This window comes from Mobula birostris, chromosome 8 (assembly GCF_030028105.1).
Source record: "Mobula birostris isolate sMobBir1 chromosome 8, sMobBir1.hap1, whole genome shotgun sequence".
In the NCBI taxonomy this organism is placed as follows: domain Eukaryota; kingdom Metazoa; phylum Chordata; class Chondrichthyes; order Myliobatiformes; family Myliobatidae; genus Mobula; species Mobula birostris.
This window is the reverse complement of record NC_092377.1, coordinates 165,306,795-165,329,457: the sequence shown is the minus strand read 5'-3', so window position 1 is coordinate 165,329,457 and position 22,663 is coordinate 165,306,795. Positions and strand designations below refer to the sequence as shown.

At 41.6% G+C, this 22,663-nt stretch overlaps 1 protein-coding gene across 16 annotated transcripts in view; it reads right to left on the bottom strand.

Annotated features, from left to right (window-relative positions):
• Nucleotides 1-22,663, bottom strand: part of LOC140201933 (myoferlin-like) — a 229,319-nt gene that overhangs the window by 167,094 nt on the left and 39,562 nt on the right. For 15 of the 16 annotated variants that reach the window (XR_011886991.1, XM_072266755.1, XM_072266762.1 and 12 more), the window contains 7 exons: nucleotides 20,946-21,014; nucleotides 20,600-20,643; nucleotides 16,587-16,669; nucleotides 12,213-12,328; nucleotides 9,346-9,459; nucleotides 5,636-5,813; nucleotides 352-476 (listed from right to left, as the gene is read on the bottom strand). Coding sequence is in view for 15 of the 16 variants with exons in the window: in XM_072266755.1 (XP_072122856.1) it covers nucleotides 352-476; nucleotides 5,636-5,813; nucleotides 9,346-9,459; nucleotides 12,213-12,328; nucleotides 16,587-16,669; nucleotides 20,600-20,643; nucleotides 20,946-21,014 (729 nt within the window). In the remaining variant the exon portion in view is untranslated. The remainder of the gene's footprint in view (nucleotides 1-351; nucleotides 477-5,635; nucleotides 5,814-9,345; nucleotides 9,460-12,212; nucleotides 12,329-16,586; nucleotides 16,670-20,599; nucleotides 20,644-20,945; nucleotides 21,015-22,663) is intronic. The other variant, XM_072266756.1, reaches the window with a different exon arrangement.

The following is a 22,663-nucleotide window of genomic DNA, read 5'->3' as shown; positions in this document are numbered from 1 at the left end:
CGTTAAGGCAGCTCACACTGCTCTTCTTGGGCACTGGTATAATTGTTGCCCTTTTGAAGCAGGTGGGAACTTCCGACTGTAGCAATGAGACTGAAAATGTCTTTGTGTTTTGTGAAAACACAAGTTTTCAGAGCCATACCAGGTACTCCCAACGGGGCCTGCTGCCTTGCGAGAGTGCACCCTCCTGAAAGATAGCCTGATGTCAGCCTCTGAAACTGACTTCACGGGGTCACCAGGTGCTACGGGGATCCTCATAGGAAGTCACAGACCAGCAACATTAATCCCGCTTCTCTTTTCAGAGGCTGGGGACATGCGTATCATTTTCAATTAAATGCAGCACAAGATACTCACCAGTTTATCTACAACTTTAAGCAAACTATTTAATCTATTGAGCCTGTGGTCAATATTTTCCCAGTACGATGTCAGTGCAGCCACAGGTTTTGTGTCACACCAAAGGAGGTAATAGTAGTAGTTACCTGCAAGCAAATGGTGACATGGGGTTAGTGTCCATGAAACTAACCGGCATAATCAGACTTCTCTTTTGTTCAGTTCAGATTCAAATAAACTTTTAAAACCACAATAAAGTAGAAATAATATGGGTATAGTTATGTTAACGTACCTCACAGACAGCTAGTTTTAATTCTTGTAAGAGCTTGTACTTTTTCAAAGTAAAATTTGTTATCAAGGCATGTATGTGTTACAATATACTGCCTTGAGATTCATTTTCTTGCAGGCATTTACAGAAAAATAAAGAAATACAGTACAATTTATGAAAAGTACATCAGAGGCTAACAACCTATGTGCAAAAGAAAACTAATTGTGCAAATGAAAGTAACAATGAGAACATGAGTTGTGAAGTCCTTGAAGGTGAGCCTACAGGTTATAAAATCAGTTTTGAGTTGGGATGAGTGAATTTATCCACACCGGTTCAGAAGCCTGATGGTTCAAGGATAGTAACTGTTCCTGAACCTGATAGTGTGGAAACTAAGGCTTCTGTACCTCCTGCCTAATGGTAGTAGTGAAAACAATACATTGCCTGGATGGTGGGGATCTTTGATGATGGATGCTGCTTTCTTGTGACAGCAGACTATATAAGTATGTTCAATGGTGGGGAAGGCTTTGCCTATGATGGATAGCGATATCCACCTCTTTCTGTAGATTTCTCCGTTCCTGGGCATTGGAGTTTCTGTAACAGGCCGTGATGGAACCAATTAGGATATTCTCCACTGTGCATCTACAGAGGTTTGTCAAAGTTTTAAGTGACATGCCAAATCCTCACAATCTTCTAAAAAGTAGTCATTTTCTAGTGTCACCCACTTGTACTAAAAAGAAACAACCTGAGGCACTGATTTTGTTTCTCTCTCATCAATCACTGCCAAGTTTCCTGCATTTACTGTTTTTAACTTAAGATCATAAGATATAAGAGAATTAAACCATTTGGCCCATCGAATCTGCTCCAACATTCAATCATGGCTGACCCTTTTCTTCCCCCCCTCCTCAGCCCCACTCCCTGGCCTTCTTCCAATAATCTTTGATGCCATGCCAATCAACAACCTATCAACCTCCACCTTAAATACACCCAACGACCTGGCATCCACAACTGCCTGCGACACTGAATTCCACCATTTTACCACCCTCAATCTAAAGAAATTTCTCCACATCTGTTTTAAATAGACACTCCTCTATCCTGAGGCTGTGCCCTCTTGTCCTAGACTCCCCCACCATGGGAAACATCCTTTTAACATTCAAAAGGTTTCAATGAAATTGCCCCCCACCCCCCGCCTCATCCTTCTAAACTCCAGCGACTGCAGGCCCAGAGCCATCAAACGTTCCTCATACGATACCTCCTCATTCCGGGAATCATCCTTGTGAATCTCCTCTGAAACCTCTCCAATGCCAGCACATCTTTTCTAAGATAAGGAGCCCAAATCTGTTCACAATACTCAAGGTGAGGCCTCACCAGTACCCTATAAAGCCTCAGCATCACATCTCTGCTCTTATATTCTAGGCCTCTTGAAATGAAAGCTGATATCGCTTGCCTTCCTTACTACCGACTTAACCTGCAAGTCAACCTTTAGGGTGCTCTGCACAAGGACTCTGAAGTCCCTTTGCATCTCAGATTTCTGGATCTTCTCCCTGCTTAGAAAATAGTCTGCACATTTATTTCTTCTACCAAAGTGCAGGACTATTATATTTCATTTGCCACTTTCTTGCCCATTCTCCTAAACTGTCTAAGTCCTTCTGCAGCCTACCTGTTTCCTCAACACTACCTGGCCCTCCACCAATCTTTGTATCATCTTCAAACTTCGCAACAAAACCATCTATTCCACCATCTAAATCATTGATATACAGCATAAAAAGAAACTGTTCCAACAAAGTTCCCTGCAGAACACCACTAGTCACTGGCAGGCAACCAGAAAAAGATCCTTTCATTCCCACTCGCTGCCTCCTATCAATCAGCCAATGCTCTGACCATGCCAGTAACTTTCCTACAATGCCATAGGCTCTTAACTTTTAACATAGCCTCATGTATGGCAACTTGTCAAAGGTCTTCTGAATGCCCAAATATACAACATCCATTACATCCCCTTTACCTACTTGTAATCTCCTCAAAGAATTCCAAAAGGTTCATCAGGCAAGATTTTCCCTTAAGGAAACTATGCTGACTTTGTCTTATCTTGTCCTGTGTCAGCAAGTATTCCATAACCTCATCCTTAACTATTGACCCTAACAGCTTTATCCCAACCCTCTGGCAAATTAGTTTAAACCCTCTCCAACAGCTCTAACAAACCCGCCTGTGAGAATATTGGTCCCCCTCGAGTTCAGGTGCAACCCGTCCCTTTTGTACAAGTCATACCTCTCCCAGAAGAGATCCCAATGACCCAAGAAACTGAAACCCTCCCCCTTGCAACAGCTTCTCAGCCATGACCTGTTTTTTCCCGTCACTGGCATGTGCACAGATAGCAATCCCGAAATTACTATCCTGCTTGTCAGCTTTCTGCCTTGCTCTCTAAATTCTCTCTTCAGGACCTCTGCACTTTTCCTCACTATGTCATTGGTAACAACCTGTACCAAGATATCTGGCTGCTCCCCCTCCAAAAGGCTGTGGACACCATCTGAGATGTCCCTGACCCTGGCAGGTAATATATCATCCAGGTTCACATCTACAGAATCTCCTGTCTGTCCCACTGACTATTCTCCCTCTTTCCCTTCTGCACCACGGACCCATGCTCAATGCCAGTATCCTGGTCTCTGTGGCTTTCCCCTGGGAGGTCATCCCCCACAATAGCATCCAAAATGGTATACTTATTATTGAGGGAAGTGGGCACAAGGGTGTTCTGCGCTAACTGCCTATTCACCTTTCCATTCGTTCTCCAGACAGTCACACAGCTACTGCCTCCTGCAACTTAGGGGTGACTACTTCCCTGTAACTCTGATCAATGATCTCCTCACTCTCATGTACAAGGTCTCCCAGGACTCCAACATCCAGTATGAAGAACGCACAACAGGCATTTAAAGTATACTGAGTACCGCTGACACAGTAAGAAGAGAGGGAAACTTAACAGAAGCTTACTCAGAGTCAATGCCTCTTCTGAGCCAAAGCCTCCTTTGAGTCAAAGCCTGACATTCCCACTCTCACCACTGGCCGACTCCCAACAATGGCCACTCTGCTTGTCCCTTCTGTATTTATTCCTCTCTGCACTGCTCCCGTTGTTGGAATTACACCGAATGCTTGTGAAGCTCTCCTTTTAAATAGGTGCTGCTAACCTGTGAGTAACCTCCTCACTGGGTGCTGCTCCCGCTGCTGAAATGACTGGAAAACTTGGTTTTCTAGCATCTCTACTACTTTGTTTTAGTTTTGTTGAATGAAACAGGACATAACTATAGGGTATAGAGTTCTCCCAGTGGCCTGTTGCATTTTCGAAATGATCAGCAGTGCATTCACCTCACTGCCAATTGTAGGAGCTTGCTGGGTATAAATTAGTTCTGAGGTTGTCAGATAAAAGCCTAACAGTGCCAAGCTTAGAAATAATTCGTTGCTGCTTTAGGATATGAAGGACACCAGCTAAACATCTCTCATTCTTTTATCCATATGCACAATTATCTTTCTGTCTTTTCCATGTGACCTTTCAACTGTATAATCCTAGCAACACACACAAAATGCTGGAGGATCTCAGCAGGCCAGGCAGCATCTATGGAAAAGAGTAAACAGTTGACGTTTCAGGCCAAGACCCTTCATCATTATACAGTTGTTAGCTGTATCATCCTAACAGTTTGAACCTACCCTGCATTTTACAGACAAGCTTAGGATAATTATTCATATTTAGGGCTTGAAATTTTCCAACAATAAGTAATATCCAAAGACCAATTAGCACAAAGTGTTAGAAAATGCATTTTACATTTCAACATACACTTTGGTTTACCAATCCAATGTGTATAAACTATTGCATCAGCTTAAAGCAGGTAAGTGATGTTATTGAGGTACTGTGTTGGTGTGGGGTGGAAGAATCTCTAGAATAACATAAACAAGGGCAACAGTGCATGAGCAAATGTGCTAGTATTATTATTGTCACATTCAACTTTAGTTTCAGTTATAGAAACTACAAATTGATTGATCTGAACAAAGTTGTCTTCTAATAACCATAAATTTCTAATTTTGCCAACAACAATAACCATTGTAACTGTAAAACCATAAGACATTGGAGCATAATTAGGCCACTCAGCCCATCGAGTCTGCTTCACCATTCCATCATGGCTGATTTATTATCCTTCTCAACTCCATTCTTTGCCTTCTCCCCATAATCTTTGATGCCCACAACAGAACCAGATTGAGGGACACATGGAATCATGAAGAAGCAGTAAGTCACTTGGCCCCTCAAGCTTGCCCACATTTCAATATGATCTTGGCAGGTATGTCCCAGGGCTTAATTACTCATCTGTGACAATTCTCTATAATCCTCAGCTGTTCGAAAGATAAGCAGGTTATCTATGTTCTCTTAAACACCTAGCCCAGACAATTCTCAGTGGAATTCCAGATTCGTAACCTCTCAGGAAGAAATTCATATGCATCTTAATTCTAAACGACCGTCCCCTAATCACGTATATAACAAATAATTGTGAAATATCAAGTACTATGAAGCAATTGGACATTGTACCTGCACTCTAAAAAAAATTGCACTACCTTCTGCTAGAAACAAAAGAAAAATATATTTTTATTTTTATTTAGAGATAGATCATGGTAAAAGGTCCTTCTGGCCCAGTGAGCCCATGCAGCCCAATTATACCCATGCTAACCTGCTAAGCTGTACATCTTTGTAATGTGAGAGGAAACCCAGAGCACCAGTGGAAACCCATGCAGCCACAGGGAGAACTTACAAGTTCCTTACTGACAGTGGCGGAATTGTGCTAATGGCTACACAACCATTGCCAACACTAAAAAGTATTGTTGTTACATTTGCTACTGATTTATCTTAAACATTAAATAAAAATGGAAAATGCTGGAAATGCTCTACAGATTGAGGCAACATTTGTAGAGGGAAATAGAGATAATATTTCAGATTAACAATCGCCTGTTAGAACCCTTCAAGTTCTAATTCCAGTGCCTTCTTCAGTATTATCCAGCTTTGCTACTTACCATCAAACACAGGCTGGCTGTACTGAGTGTTGGATGCATGAAGTTTACAAGACTTGTCAAATCTATTTCCATAATTCCCCATGCTGACCTCGAACTGGATTGGTTCCTTGGTGTCTTGCAGTTGTGTGGCTGAGTAGAAAACGACGCAAAGACTGTACCTCCGCCTATGTAAGTACCTCTAAAGCCATAAGATGGAAAAGGAGACAGTTCTTGCAGCATAGAACATGATGTAATATTTCAAAACACTTTTCAGAATAGGCTGACAAACACAAAATTCTGACTGCACATTAAATGAGAGTCCAAACTAAAAGTTTGATCAAAGATAAATAATAGAAAAATTGAGCTAGGAAGGTTTAAGAATAAAACTGGTGATGGATCTTGAACTGTAAACAGTAACTATTTGTCTTTCTATAGGCACACATTCAAATGAGGTTACATCTCCTCCAACCCCAGTTACTGTATACAATGTGATCCTCTACATCGACCAGACGAAGCACAGACTAGGAGACCGCTTTGTCAAGCATTTGCCTTCTGTCTGCAAAAGTCATCTTGAGCTCCCAGTTGCAAATCATTTTAACTCAACTCCCTATTCTCACACCAATGTGCCTGCCTTCAGCCTCCTCCACTGTCAGGGTGAAGCCAAACACAAGCTAGAGGGAGAACACCTCATATTCCATCTGGGTGGTCTACAATTCAAAGGCATCAACCCTGAATTCTCCAATTTGAGGAGAATTTCTGGCATTCTGCTGGTGTCTTCTATAGTGAACACTGACACAAAATATTGTGTAATGTTCAGGAAACAGGTAGGATGCAGAAGGACTTAGACAGATTAGGAGAAGGGGCAAGAAAGTGGCAAATGAAATATAATGTTGGAAAATCCATGACCATGCACTTTGGGAGTAGAAATAAATGTGCAGACTATTTTTTAAACGGGGAGAAAATCCAAAAATCTGAAATGCAAAGGGACTTGGGAGTCCTTGTGCAGAACACCCTAAAGATTAACTCACAGGTTGAGTCGGTGGTGAGGAAGGCAAATGCAATGTTAGCATTCATTTCAAGAGTCTAGAATACAAAAGCAAGGATGTAATTCTGAGGCTTTGTAAGACAGTGGTGAGGCTTCACCTTGAGTATTGTGAACAGTTTTGGGCCCCTCATCTTAGAAAAGCTGTGCTGGCGTTGGAGAAGGTCCAGAGGAGGTTCACAAGGATGATTCCAGGAATGAAAGAGTTATCATACGGGGAACGTTTGATGGCTCTGGGTCTGTACTCGCTGGAATTCAGAAGGATGAGGGGGAGGGATCTCATTGAAACCTTTCAAATGTTTAAAGGCCTAGACAGAGTAGATTTGGAAAGGACGTTTCCCATGGACCAGAGAGCACAGCCTTAGGATAAAGGGGCATCCTTTCAAAACAGAAATGCGGAGAAATTTCTTTAGCTAAAGGGTGGTGAATTTGTGGAATTTGTTGCCACATGCAGCTGTGGAGGCCAGGTCGTTGGGTGTATTTAAGGCAGAGATGGATAGGTTCTTGATTGGACATGGCATCAATGGTTATGGGGAGAAGGCCAGGAACTGGGGTTGAGGAGGAGAAGAAAAAAAGTATCAGCCATGATTGAATGGCAGAGCAGACTCAATGGGCCAGGTGGCCTAATTCTGCTCCTATGTCTTATGGTCTTAATTATTAAGTTCCATCGCCATTTCTTTTTCCTCTACTACTACCTCTCTAGCATTATTTTCCAGCGGTCCAGTATTCCACTCTCGCCTCTCTTTTACTCTTTATATGTTATTGGCTAGCTTCCCTTCATATTTCACCTTCTCTCTCCTAATGGTTTTTTAGTTGCCTTCTGTTGTTTTTGAAAAGTTTCTCAATCTTCTAACTTCCCACTAATATTTGCTACAGTATATTGTATCCCTCTTTTTTTGCTTTACTGCTGTCTTTGACTTCCCTTGTCAGCCACATTTGCTTCATCCTCCCTTTAGAATACTTCTTCATCTTTGGGATGTATCTGTCCTGCGCATTCCAAATTGCCCACTGAAACTCCAGCCATCAACCCTGCTGGTGTTCCCTTCCAATCAACTTTGGCCAGCTCATCTCTCATGCCTCTGTAATTCCCTTTACTCCACTGTAATACAGATTCATCTGATTTTGGTGTCTTCCTCACAAAACTGCAGGGTGAATTGCATCATTATAATCACTGCTTCAGATGGGTTCCTTTACCTTAAGCTCCCTAATCAAATTAGGTTCATTACACAATACCCAATCCAGAATTGTCTTGCCCCTAGTGGGTTCAACCACAAGCTGCTCTAAAAAGCCATCTCATGAACATTCTACAAATTCTCTCTCTTAAAATCCAACACCAATCTGACTTGTCCAATCAACCTGCATATTGAAATCTCTCAAGACTATCATAGCATTGCATTTTTTTAACATGCTTTTTCAACCTCCTACTGTAATTTGTATCCCACATCATGGCTACTGTTTGGAGGCCTATATACAACTCCCATCGGGGTCCTTTTACTCTTGCAGTTTCTTAACTCCACCCACAAAGATTCCACATCTTCTTATCCTATGTCACCTCTTTCTAAGGATTTGATTTCATTTTTACTAACAGAGCCACGTCACCGCCTCTGCCTACTTGCCAGTTCTTTTGATTACAAGGTGTATCCTTGGATCTTAAGCTCCCAACTACAATCTTTCAGTCACAGCTCCGTGATGCCCACAATGTCGTACCTGCCAATCTCGAATTGAGTACAAGATCATCTACCTTATACTATGTACTGTGTGCATTCAAGTGTAACCCCTACAGTCAACACATTTTTTGATTTTGTCCCCATGTTACACTTCAAAGCATCTCACTGACAGCAATTTTATCCTATCATCTCCCTGTCCTTCCTCACAGTTTCACTACACACTTGTATAACCAACTGCCCCATCCACAACCCTATCATTTCAGTTTCCTGCACCCTGCCAAATTAGTTTAACAGAAGGAATGCACTCCCTTTCCAATATGCAGTTCAGGAAGAGGATGTAACATGGTGATGCAGGGTAACAGGGGACTATTTACAAGTTATTGCAAATCAGTGGGCTTCATGAGATCACCTATACAAGTCCTCATACTTCAATACTTTGAGTCATAAAATATTAGAGTCAGATGTGCTTATTCTGCATTGATCAAATTGGGCCTCTGATTATGAAGGTGATTCAATTTAATCTGGCATCAATTAAGAGGGATTAAGACATTAGATTTACTTGTCACATGTACATGTACATAGAAACATACAATGAAATGTATCAGTTGCATCGACCAGCAACATAGTCGAGGATGTGCTGTGGGCAACCCACAAACGTTGCCACATTTCCAATGCCAACATAGCAAGCTCACACTACTCACTAAAGCTAACCTGTACATTTTTGGAATGTAGAAGGAAAGTGGAGCACCTGGAAGAGACCCAGAGGATCATGGAGAAAATGTACAAACTCTTTACAGACAGCAGCAGGAATTGATCACCAATCAGTGATTGCTGGTGCTATAAAGCAATTGCACTAACTGCTAACTACCATGCCACTTCCAACAACATTTCAGTCATAGATATACAACATAGGTCAGTTCTTCCTTTCAGGTAATTCCATATACTGAGAATCAAGCCTCAGGCCTTCCTAATCTGATTAGAAAAGCAAATAATTTACCCATAGAAACTTGCTTTGTTAATACCTGTACAATCAAAGAATCATCAGAAGGCAATTTATCGATGTTATTTCCTGAATGTTCCTCTAACCTTGTTATTAATTCTATCAAAATTCGACCTCGGTAGGAGACTCCTTCCACCTGGAAGAGAAAGAAAATGCAATCTTTGTTAAATTAGTGTCATTAAGTTTGCTTCTTATTACTTCAATTTGCAACTGAGGAAGGATGGTCTGCAAGTTATTTCTGCTTAAACTTTTCTGAACCATGAACCTTTCAGTGATCCCAGATCTTGCCAATTCACAGTTGATCTTCATTTCTCAAAGCATAGTTGCTCATGCTGGGGATTAGAAAGTCACCACCTGGGAAAGAGTGTGCCAGCAAGAATCATGGCCTTGAAGAAAGGGCCAACTGTGGAAAAATAAACAGGAAGGAGGTTTATTACATGAAATATATCACCCCAGCCACATGAGGTTTCTCTTTAAAAATAAAAATGGCACATATAAAGTAGTCCAAGTAAAATACAGCCTTTGAAGCCATTCCAGGATGTTTCTTGCTTTTGTTGGACTGAACTTCCTGCCAGGGAGTGTTAGAGGCAAATACATTTGGGACATTTAAGAAACTCTTAGATAGGCACAAGAATGATAGAAAAGTGGAAGACTATGTAGGAGGGAAAGGTTAGATTGATTTTGGAATAGGTTAAAAGTTTTGCATGACATCATGAGCCAAAGGGCCTGTACTGTGTTATACTGTTCTGTTTTATGATCTCCTCTGATTTGAAATGTATTTCTTTTCATATCTCCTTTCGAGAAAGTGGTGTACACCATACTTTTAGACTTCTCAATGACTTCAGCCATTACGTTATGCAAACATCCATCCAATATAGACTTACTCTCACCCTGTCACACTATACACATTCCTCATTGGGGTGACCAATGGAGAGGCTTTACTCATTGGAGTTTAGAAAAATAAAAGGTTATTTTATTGAAACATAGGATTCTGAGTAGATTGGCAATGTGAGGATGTTTCCTTGGTGGGTGTACAAATGTATATAGAAGCAGGAATTTCCACTCTACGAGGGCTGTAAATCACAAGTATTCACTCTATCAAAGAGCAGTGGAGAGGGTCAATGAATACACTTAAAGCAGTAATTGATGGATTTTTTTTAACTACAAAGATGCCAAATGGTATGGGGATAACATGGTAAAGTGAAGTTGAAGCTTAGATGTGAAACACCACCATCTTATTTAATGGCAGAGCAGGTTCAAGAAATTAAAATGATCTACTACAGCTTCTGCCATTCAGCACACATTGAACACTAGTTGTCTGCCAGTCTTTGTGTGTAGTTTTGCATTTATTCTGTTGTATTTCACTGTTTTGTTGTGAATGCCTGCAAGAAAATGGAACTCAGGGTAGTTAATATGACTTTGATAAAAATTTACTTTGAACTCTGTTTCTTATGGAATCTCTAGCCTCTCCTGGTTATATTTACAGTTCTACAATCAATATACTTCTTAATTTACTACTTCTCATAAACTTCTAAATACAGAAATATACTCTGCATTTTCCACACGTCCTCATCTATGCTTGCTTCCTTCCAAGGCCTCTTTACTTACTTTCTCCTGATTCTTAAAATCCAGTGTTCTTTGACACACTGACATATCCCTCTCTAAATCTGCAGCACTCTATTCAACAAGGGCCAACACCAATATTGTTATTAAACTTTCTTACATGGCTGATGCCACTGCAGCTTGGCAAAATGAGTTCTACCCTGTCTAGGCTGAATTAGCTCACTGACACCTTTTCACAATCCTTCTCTAAACCATGGCTTCATCAATGACCATCTGGCTATTACCTCCCAGTGGTCCCAAACATCATCTCCTCAACAGCTTTCAATCTCATAGTTGTGCAATCACATTATGCCCTCCTCTGGCTCTTCCTAAATATCCTTTTAAAAAGGCTGTATTCATCCTTGCCCACAGAATTATTCTTTGCAACCATAACTCTATTCCTTCCTTTTTCCTAGTTCCTACTCTTTCATTTTCATCATGGATGTTCATTTTTCGGCATAACTGATGGCACTTTGCTTTTTTTCCATGAATACAGGTCCAACCATCCCCCTTCATCACCACTCTCTTGGCTGAATTTGTTCCCATATTAATTGACTCTTTTACTTTCACTTAATAGCTCCAAATCAAAATTGTAGCTATGGGAACTTGACTGGGTCCATGACTCTTTATAGTACATGCCTCAGTCCTACTCAGGCCTGCATCTTTAAATTGTTATCTGGTATGTTCAGTATTTTCTACTTTCCAACTCTGGTTTCAGATTAATTGCCAAAATAGAGGTGGAAAGGAAGGAGATTTTTTTTTAAACTTAAGTGGTCCAAAATGTTTCTACCAAAGGAGGCACAAGATAGCCTTCCCTTGACTAGCCTGCAGGTCATCAATGGGGAAGGTGTAGCACCTGCTTAGCCCTCCATTCCACCGCCCCCCCCCCCCCCCCCGGATCAGGGTCACGTGAAGCCATGGGAGCAGATGGTGGATTGTCATATGAACAGCCAGTGCATATCACAAGTCCTGGTTATGTGACATTGGCACCAGACAGACAACCTTTGAAGTGTATTGATAATGGTTGGAATCACCCACCCTGTAAAGACACTGCCCAGAAGAAGGCAATGGCAAACCACCTCTGTAAAAATAAGCTTAAAACAATCATGGTCATGACAGCATGATTGCCACATAATGATGGTGATCCAAAATGCACTGTCTGAAAGGGTGGGATAGATGTTATAAAGATAATTTTTAAAAAGGAATATTATAAGCACTTCTGTCTTAGTCTCTTCTTAAATATTAACAGGAAGCTTTGAAATTTTGCTCAATAATAAAGTCAGGTACCTTTCCACGGTTGAATTCATCATCCTTATCTGTGCCATCAAGACCCTCCCTGGGGCTGCCATAAAGGTTCAAAAAGCATGGTCCAAAAGCTGGAAGAAACCCGCCTGAATCTTCATCTGATGGGATGGAAACCAATATGCATTATGACCAAGTAATCAACAGCAAGATTTAAATTAATTCAGGAATGACATCCGACTTCAACTGCAAATAGGGATATGAACTGAAGCTGTCTGCAATCATGACTAGAAGACAGCTATTACAGAATTCATAACAGAAGCTTTTCTTAATCTAGGGAGTGGTGACAATATGGAACTCACACAAGGACAAGTTAAGGCAAATAGTGCAGACATGTTTAAGGGAAAACCAGACAAATTACACAAGGGAGAAATAAAGGATAATACAAAACAAAATCAAAATGAGGAATTCTCATGGATCATGAACACTGGCAATAAACTAAAGGGTGCAAATTTCAAGGAGTGGAGAAGTGAAACTACACAAGCAGCAGATTTATTCAGCTGTTTGTATGTTCTACAATACCTAGAACAATGATCCCCAAAACATTCTCCACTATTATATCCATGGCATGATTCCTGATGAAAGGACTCGGTCTGAAATGTTGACTCTTTATTTCTCTCCATTGATGCTGCCTGACCTGCTAAGATACTCCAGGATTTTGTATGTATCACCCTGCCACTATATCCACAGCATAATCTCCAACACTGTGACATTGGTCTTGAATGATCACATAGTGGGCAATGACCTCTGCAGGGATACTGATAGGCCACAGCACAAAGCTGATCAATCCATATGTGGATCACTTGATGTGATGCAGGAGGTAGCTGTAGGGTGTACTGTTCTTTTTATGGTGTCAATTTAATGCAAATTACAGCATTCATCAAACAGCCCTAAACTCTGAATTTTCTGAAAAATTTTGGAATTTTTTTTGGAATCTCAGCATCACTGGTCAGGCCTGCAATCATTACCCAATCCTAAATGCCCTTGATCAGAAGGTATTTAACAACAATCACATGACATGTGTCTAGAATTAAGAGTGGGCTTGACTGGATCAGGATAGTAATTTTCTTCCCTTGGGAACTTAGTACACTAGCTGGATTTTGAATGACACTTTGGCTGTTTTCAGACTAGTTTCTTTCCTAATTCCAGTTCATTAATCTGTATTTAAACTCCATAATTACTATTAGTTCAAATTTAATTGTCATTCACCAATACCTGAAAATCCATGAATACAAGCAAACAAAACAGCATTACTCCAGGCAACACACATCAAAGTTGCTGGTGAACACAGCAGGCCAGGCAGCATCTCTAGGAAGAGGTACAGTCGACATTTTGGGCCGAGACCCTTCGTCAGGACTAACTGAAGGAAGAGCTAGTAAGAGATTTGAAGGTGGAGGGGGAGGGGGAGATCCAAAATGATAGGAGAAGACAGAAGGGGCAGGGATGGAGCCAAGAGCTGGACAGGTGATTGGCAAAAGGGATATGAAAGGATCATGGGACAGGAGGCCCAGGTAGAAGGAAAAGGGGGGGGGAACCCAGAGGATGGGCAAGGGGTATAGTCAGAGGGACAGAGGGAGAAAAAGGAGACAGAGAGAGAGAAAGAATGTGCGTATATAAATAAATAATGGTGGGATACGAGGGGGAGGTGGGGCTTTAGCGGAAGTTAGAGAAGTCAATGTTCATGCCATCAGGTTGGAGGCTACCCAGACGGAATATAAGGTGTTGTTCCTCCAACCTGAGTGTGGCTTCATCTTTACAGTAGAGGAGGCCGTGGATAGACATATCAGAATGGGAATGGGATGTGGAATTAAAATGTGTGGCCACTGGGAGATCCTGCTTTCTCTGGTGGACAGAGCATAGGTGTTCAGCAAAATGATCTACCAATCTGCGTCAGGTCTTGCCAATATATAAAAGGCCACATCGGGTGCACCGGACGCAGTATATCACCCCAGCCGACTAACAGATGAAGTGTCACCTCACCTGGAATGACTGTCTGGGGCCCTGAATGGTGGTAAGGGAGAAAGTGTAAGGGCATGTGTAGCACTTGTTCCGCTTACAAGGATAAGTGCGAGGAGGGAGATCAGTGGGGAGGGATGGGGGGGATGAATGGACAAGGGAGTCGCATAGGGAGCGATCCCTACGGAAAGCAGGGGGGGGGGGAGGGAAAGATGTGCTTAGTGGTGGGTCCCGTTGGAGGTGGTGGAAGTTACGGAGAATAATATGTTGGACCCAATATCACCCGATATTGGACCAATATCACCCGAAATGGACCAAGTAAACTGGAGGGCAGGGTGAAAGTTGGAGGCAAAGTTAATAAAGTCAATGAGCTCAGCATGCGTGCAGGAAGCAGCACCAATGCAGTCATCGATGTAGCGAAGGAAAAGTGAGGGACAGATACCAGAATAGGCACAGAACATAGATTGTTCCACAAAGCCAACAAAAAGGCAGGCATAGCTAGGACCCATGCGGGTGCCCATAGCTACACCTTTAGTTTGGAGGAAGTGGGAGAAGCCAAAGGAGTAATTATTAAGAGTAAGGACTAATTCCGCTAGATGGAGCATAGTGGTGGTAGAGGGGAACTGATTAGGTCTGGAATCCAAAAAGAAGCGGAGAGCTTTGAGACCTTCCTGATGGGGGATGGAAGTATATAGGGACTGGACATGGTGGACTGGACAAGTACTCCGGGGCCAAGGTGTAAAACACAGTACCAACAGCATAAGGCACATATAGCACATACAAGATAGCAGAAAAATAGTCACACAAAAAATATAGTCCAAGTCCCTAAGCCCATGAATATTGCAGCAGTCTGCAGTCGAACACAATACAATTTGTCTTCTGCCAAGTGAGCACCAGCACCCTCTGGCACTCCCGTGGAGTGTACCAACACCAATACCTCTCTCCTGGATGACTGTAAACAGCAGTACCACAGATTAAGGCCTAGTCTTCACCACAGCCAAGCCAATGCAGCTCCCCCACTGTCCGCCCCTGCCTTTCGTCTACAAAGCAGTGAATCAGACTCACGGCATTCTACATTACCAGTGTCCAACAGAGTCTTGCAATCACAAGAAAAGTGACTAAGACGATCACTCACTCTTAGATTGCACACGCTTTCATATACCTCCCAGATGCAGACAGCAGCACAGACCACACCAAGTCCAGTTCCTTCAGTTTCTCTGCCAATGAGCAACTTGCTGATAGGGTAAACCTACAGTACTTTAAGTTCTTAATGTCAAGCAAGGTCTTGCAATAGTAAAAGACACATTTTAAAAAGATAATAAGTCCTTTGGTTGGCCCCCCCAGAAGCCAGTGAGGCCAAGTGTGCCGCCATCTTACCAGATCATGCAACTTGAATTCAGATCTGATTGCTCCTTCTAGCCTTTGGACTGCCAATTCAATAACTGAAATGGCGCAGCACTACCGTAACTACTGACATTATTCTGATTTCCTGTTTCGCAATAATAATGGTAACTTTTAGCTCTTGCCTATTAAGTGAGAAAACACAAATCCAGACTGTAACTACTAAATTGCTGAACACAACCAGAACCCAAAGCATATTTTAAAGGCAATCTGGCCAATATTTATCTTATAGTTAAACCATGAAACAAATTGTTTGGATAGCTATCTCATTGGTTTGCAAGACTATCCTTTATGCAAATTGTTTGTCATATGTTCAACAATGATTACACTTTAAAAGTGTTTCATTAAGTGTCAAGTACTATGAGACGTACTGAGGTTGTGACGGGTAATTTTGAAAGACAGGCCTTCCAAATTCTGTATAAGATTCCTTATGGAACTCCAGATAAGTGTGTTACACTGAGGTACATAATGGATGAATAGCATACACACTGTCTACCTGAGAGTCAATTGGAGCTTTTAGAACCAATAGGCTCTTGATTTGGTGGCACTGTAGTGTAGCAGTTGGTGCAATGCTTTACAATGCCAGTAATCACCAATGGGGTTCAATTCCTGACAATGCCTGTAAGGAGTTTGTACATTCTCCCCATGACTCCAAGGATTTCCTCCAGGTGCTCTGGTTTCCTCTCACATTTTAAAGATATATGGGTTGGCATGCTATGTTGGCACTGGAAGTGTGGCGACACTTACAGGCTGCTCCCAGCACAATCCTCGGACTGTGTTGGCCCTTGACGGAAAATAACTTATTTCACTGTGTTCTGACCTACATATGATAGATAAAGCTGATCATTATGAAGCTGACCTGTGATTAGTAAGGTAGTTATAAGCAGGGAGCAGAGGGGAAAAAAAGGGAGTCAATATGTAGTTCAGCCTTGATACAAATAATACATACCAGGGGCTGTATGGCCACCTTCTAAAAAGAAAATGCAGGACAATATCACATACCTTCTCCCCCTTGTCCCACTGACGAGATCTCTGAGATGTTCAAGTATGTTGTTCCTAAATGCTTACTTTTGATTGCACTCTTTCTGAAAAGATAAGCCATATAAAATCTAAATAATGTGTACAATTAAAAGCCCCCTAATGTATGAGGACTTACAAAAGCTCATAACTATTACCTATCCCACTGTTATTAAACTTAATGGCCTTTAGATGAACCTTCTGACTAAACATCCAATATCTACATTGTATGCTTGTGTGCTTACAATGAACAGAATTAGCAAGAGATGCTGTTGCAATTGCTAGAATCAGGTCAGAGAATTAAATATACTTGTTAAATGCTTAATCAAAATACCCGCAGTCCTCCCTTCATCATCCAACTCTCCAGATTACATTCCCTATTGATGTAGCAATGCCCAAGCCTTCTGTTTTTGTAGTTGATTTATTCACAAAGTACTGCCAGTAGTTAGTCCTGACGAAGGGTCTCAGCCTGAAACGTCGACTGCACCTCTTCCTACAGATGCTGCCTGGCCTGCTGCGTTCACCAGCAACTTTGATGTGTGTTGCTTGAATTTCCAGCATCTGCAGAATTCCTGTTGTTTGCCAGTATTTATTGTTCATTCTTAATTGGCCTTGAACTGAGGAACCAGTTAACAGCCAACTATTTTGGCAAACTTGGGAGTCATGGAGCTGTGGGCAGTCCAGACTGGATAATATTTTCTTCCATAATATATATACATACAGGGGCCCCTCAAGCCTCTTTTACAAGTTAATAAGATCGTGGTTAACATGATCGTCTTATCCCCAGACTATGTCAGTCCTGAAGCATGGTTTCAACCCAAAACATCCCACGGATGCTGCTCAATCTGCTGAGGTCCTCCAGCAGACAGTCTGTAATTTCTGCTCCATGTGCAATGCTTCACCATGCAGCAGAAAGCCAAGTCATAAAAATCTCAGCTGTTGTTCACCAAGTCTTCTCTGACAGTCCATAGTTTAAGTCCCACTCCAGAGATTTGAGCAGAACATTCAGAATGGCACTTCCAGTGCGGTATTGAGGAAGCACTGCACTATTATCTCAAGGATAAGGACAGTAGCAGGTAGCAACTACATTTATCATGATATGACTAATCTTCCACCAGAGCACCATATTTAATTTCTATCCCCATGTTTCAATTCCATTAATAAATCCATCAATCTCTGAAAATGGCTTAGCCGGCACATCTCTCTGTGATGGAGAATTCCACAGATTCACTAAGTTTCTAATCAGTGTTCTCAAAGACCTACCCTTGTTTTGAGACGTTGACCTTCATAAGGTTAAATCAAGTCTGAGTATTCCCTTTCCGGTGAGCATAAGTGGTTCAATGACTGGATTCAAAATTCGGGGACACTCTCCCTGCTGATTTGACCATACTTATTCTTTAATTTGAGTTGAGTTGAGTCAAATTTATTCTCATATGCACAAGTACATGTAAGCACAGGTGCAATAAAAAACTATTTGCAGCAACATCATAGGCACGTAGCATCACATAAGCAGTATTCACAAGAAAAACAAGTTAAGCATTAATAAAACACAATTTTTTACAAGCAAAAACTATTAGAACGAACAAGAAACAAAGTTCATTTTTGTGCAGTGATCAGTGTGATCATAGCATAGCTAAAGTGAAGTGATTAATGTGTCATTGGTTCAAAAACCAAGTGATTAAAGGGAAATAGCTATTCTTGAACCTATTGGTGTGGGACTTCAGGCTTCTGAAGCTTCTGCTCAATGGTAGCTGCAAGAAGATGGCATGGTCTGGATGATGGGAATCTTTGATGATGAAAATTGCCTTCTTAAAGCAGTGCCTCTTGTAGACAATACCAACGGTGGGGAGGAATATGCCTGTGATGTACTGGGCAGAGCCAATTACTCTCTCTTGCTTCCCTAGCACTTGTGCGACACAGAGCTTACGTTGCCAGTAACCAACAGGAACTCAAGAAATGCAGCTACAATCTGCGCAAAGTCATCAAGGTAGCGAAACGACAATACAGGAACAAGATCCGGACACAACTTGCCACCAACAACACACGCAGCTTATGGCAAGGTCTGCACACCATCACAAACTCCAACATCACCGCATTTCTCCCAGATGAGCGAAATCTTTTTTATGCTCGATTCGATGTTGCCAACACTGAGCACCTGAGGACAGCCACCACAGCTCTACACACCATCCTTACGCATCTGGAGAAGAAGGATACTTATGGACTACAGTTCAGCATTCAACACCATAATTCCCTCCAGGTTCGACAAGAAGATCAGAGACCTTTGTCTTCACCCTGCCTCATGTAGCTGGATCCTGGACTTCCTGTCGGATCGCTGGCAGGTGGTAATACTGGGCTTCCTCACCTCTGCCCCTCTGACCTTCAACACAGGTGCCCCTCAGGGCTGTGTCCTAAGTTCCCTCCTTTACTCTCTGTACAGCCATGACTGTGTCGTCACCCACAACTCCAATCTGCTAACTAAATTTGCTGACAATACTACACTAATTGGCCTTATCTCAAATAATAATGAGGCAGCCTACAGAGAAGTCATCAACCTGACACAGTGGTGTCAAGAAAACAACCTTTCTCTCAATGTCACAAAAACAAAGGAGCTGGTTGTGGACTACAGGAAGGATAGAGACAGGCTAATTGCTATTGACATCAACGGATCTGGGGTTGAGAGAGTAAACAGCTTTAAGTTCCTTGGCATACACATCACCGAGGATCTCACGTGGACTGTACACAACAGCTGCGTGATGAAAAGGGCACAACAGCACCTCTTTCACCTCAGACTGGTGAAGACGTTTGGTATGGCCCCCAAATCCAAAGACCTTTCTACAGGGGCACAATTGAGAACATCCTAACTGGCTGCATTACTGCCTGGTATAGGAACTGTACTTCCCTCAATTGCAGGACTCTGCAGAGAGTGGTGCAGACAGCCCAGCACTTCTGTAGATACGAACTTCCCACTATTCAGGACATTTACAAAGACAGGTGTGTAAAAGAGGGTCTGAAGGATCATTGGGGACCTGAGCCACCCCAACCACAAACTGTTCCGGCTGCTACCATCCTGGAATCAATACCGCAGCATAAAAGCCAGGACCAACAGGCTCCAGGACATCAGACTGATTAATTCATGCTGATACAATTGTATTTCTATGTTATACTGACTGTCCCATTGCACATACTATTTATTTATGTATATGAGTAATAAAGTCAATTCAATTCATATTCCCAAGCATTCAAATTCGTACCAGACTATAATGCAACAAGTCAGAATATTTTCATTATTGTCTGTAGAAGTGAGTCAGAATCAAAATCAGCAACAAGCTGAACTTTCTTAATCTCTTAAGAAAGTCAAGATGTTTATGCGCTTTCCTTGTACTGGGCCAAGGACAGTTTGACTGATATGCTCAGGAATTTAAAATTGCTGACTTTCTCCACTGCTGATTTCTCCCAATGCAGAGCGGCACATATTTCACCTCCTCTTCCTTCCAGAAGTCAACAATCAGCTCTTTAGTTTTGCTGACATTGAGTGAGAGATTGCTGTTTTGGCACCACTCAATCAGGCATCCTATCTTGTTCTACTTAGCTGACTAAACGCCATCTGTGATTTATCCAACAACAGTAGTGTTGTCGGCAATTTTGAAGATGGCAATTAAAAGCATTATGACAAAAAATCAGGTCATAATCAATTTGCTCTCCATGGGAGTTGGTATTGTGATTGAACCACATACCACATTACAACAGAGAATACATTTTAGAATGACACAGTTGGCTGTAAAATTCTCCATGAAGAAGATAAGATAAATTTTAAAAATTGATGTATGAGATAGAGTGAATAATGTGAAAAAGTGCTTTGTTGGGAAGATAAAAAAAGGCAATATAAATAAAAAGACCAGGTTCTTGTAACAAACTGTCTGTGAGAAGGAAGCAGCAGGTTTTACAAGGTGGGAGTCAGTTCCAGAAGTGTGGACAAAATAAGAGCAACATTCACCTACCGATCATAAACAGTGAACCGGATATTCTCACACAGTGACGGAAACTATAGGAGAGAAATACAAAAGTTAATATCATCAGCACTGTTCTAGCAACTGAGTATTCACTACCACAACTCACTAAACCCCTCATCAGCGGAGCCAGTTAGCTAACTCTTCCCAACCTGCTGACTGTTGGGTGTCTGCTGAAGCGGAGTATATGCCATTCTACTTCCCACTTTCCAGAGGATTTTGTTAATCTTTTAATTTACACCTGCATTAATGCCACACACATAGGAAGAACTCACTGTACCACGTATCAAATATGTTCTTTTCCTTGGCCTATTTTAATTGAATGATCAAACCTTACCCTACTCCTCAGGTAAATCATCTGGTTCCATTCAGGGTTTATCTGGTTCTCCACCACTTTTGTTGCCACCTGAATGGAGGATAAAGAGTTATACTTCCACCTTTCACTAAATGTTTGGTGAAACTGTTAAGGTCAATTCCTTCCCAACCATTGGAAAAGCTAATTGAGTTAGCCAGAGTTCAGTGTTCATGGAATAAAAACAAAAGGTTAAAAATATTCAGCAGATAAGGCAGCATTTATGGAGAGGGAAAAGGAGTTAATGCTTCAATTTAATGAACGAATACTGGTGCTCACGTGACTTGTCCCAAGTGCAGGGAGATTCAGCTGCTGTTGAGGCCCTAATATCTGCTAACATAACAGAGTAACTGGCCCATAATAATCAAATGTTGGGAATCAAGTTCAAAAGTACCGACAGGGAAATACCTCTGAAATCTGATATTAATATACCACAGGGCCCTCATTCACATAGTCTAGTCCTTTCCTGGCAGCATCTTTACCTTAAGGACTGCACTTGAGAAGTTCACTATAGCCTGCTCGTGCTGTGCATATACACACATGTGCAATAGATATCAGCAATACTCACAACGTGAATGAATAAAAGAAAATCTCTGGCTGCTCAAAATACATCAAGCTCATACTTGCTAAGAATAAATTTCATCTACCAGCACTTCGCCCAATTTTCGAACTGATTTATACCTTGCTGCTGTGTTAAACTTCTTCACTACTCAGGCCCTATGTAGGACCTTTAATATTTGCTATCCAATAAGACAGAATATAAATAGAGGGATAAAGGGACATAACACAAATATGGCAAAATCACCAGCATTTTAATTAGCACATAAATAGGACAATTGAGATTAAAAGTCAAGTGCATTGCAGATGAATTCCTTGAGGAACATGGTAAGAAACCAACCATGGATCACACTAGTTTGGATCTGGAGTTGTGTAACGAATCAGGATTACTTAGTTATCTCATTGTAAACAATCCTGGAGTGAACAGTGATCTCAGCATCGAGGAATTTTAAATTCCGCCTAAGGACAAAAATTGAGGACTGAGGAAAGGGGAGGCACCATAGCAGTTTGCATAATGCTATTACAGGGCCAACAACTAGAGATCAATTCCACCATTTATAAGGAATTTATACATTCTTCCTGTTCCTCTAGGTGCTCCAGTTTCCTCCTGTACCCCAAAGAAGTACAGGTCAGTAGGTTAATTAGTCACATGGATGTAATTGGCTGGTTCAGCCTCACTGGGGTGGAAGTGCCTGTTACCGTGCTGTATATCTAAGATTTAAAAAAAATACATTTCATTATGAAAGGTTCTACAAGAAACATGCATCACCAGTGGCTTAAGAACACATACTTAAATTCCCACAGTATGTCCTTATGCCTTAATTTTCATTATTCAACCAGGTGTCTGAGTCCCAACTAGCTACTTGCCTACAGTGACTGCACATGCTATACTTCCAAAAGGAGTGCAGCTATGAGGCATGGGTATGGGTATGTGGTCACAAATAGTGGTTAAAAGCAGAAGACCACCTGCAACTTCTCAACTGCAGGTCCCTGACAGATCTCATCATATACAGTGTCATGGTAACACAGCGGTTAGCATAATGCTATTACAGCTCCAGGTGTTGGATTTCTGAGTTTAATTCCGATGCTGTTTGTAAGGAGTTTGTATGTTCTCTCCATGACTCAATGAGTTTCCTCTGGGTGCT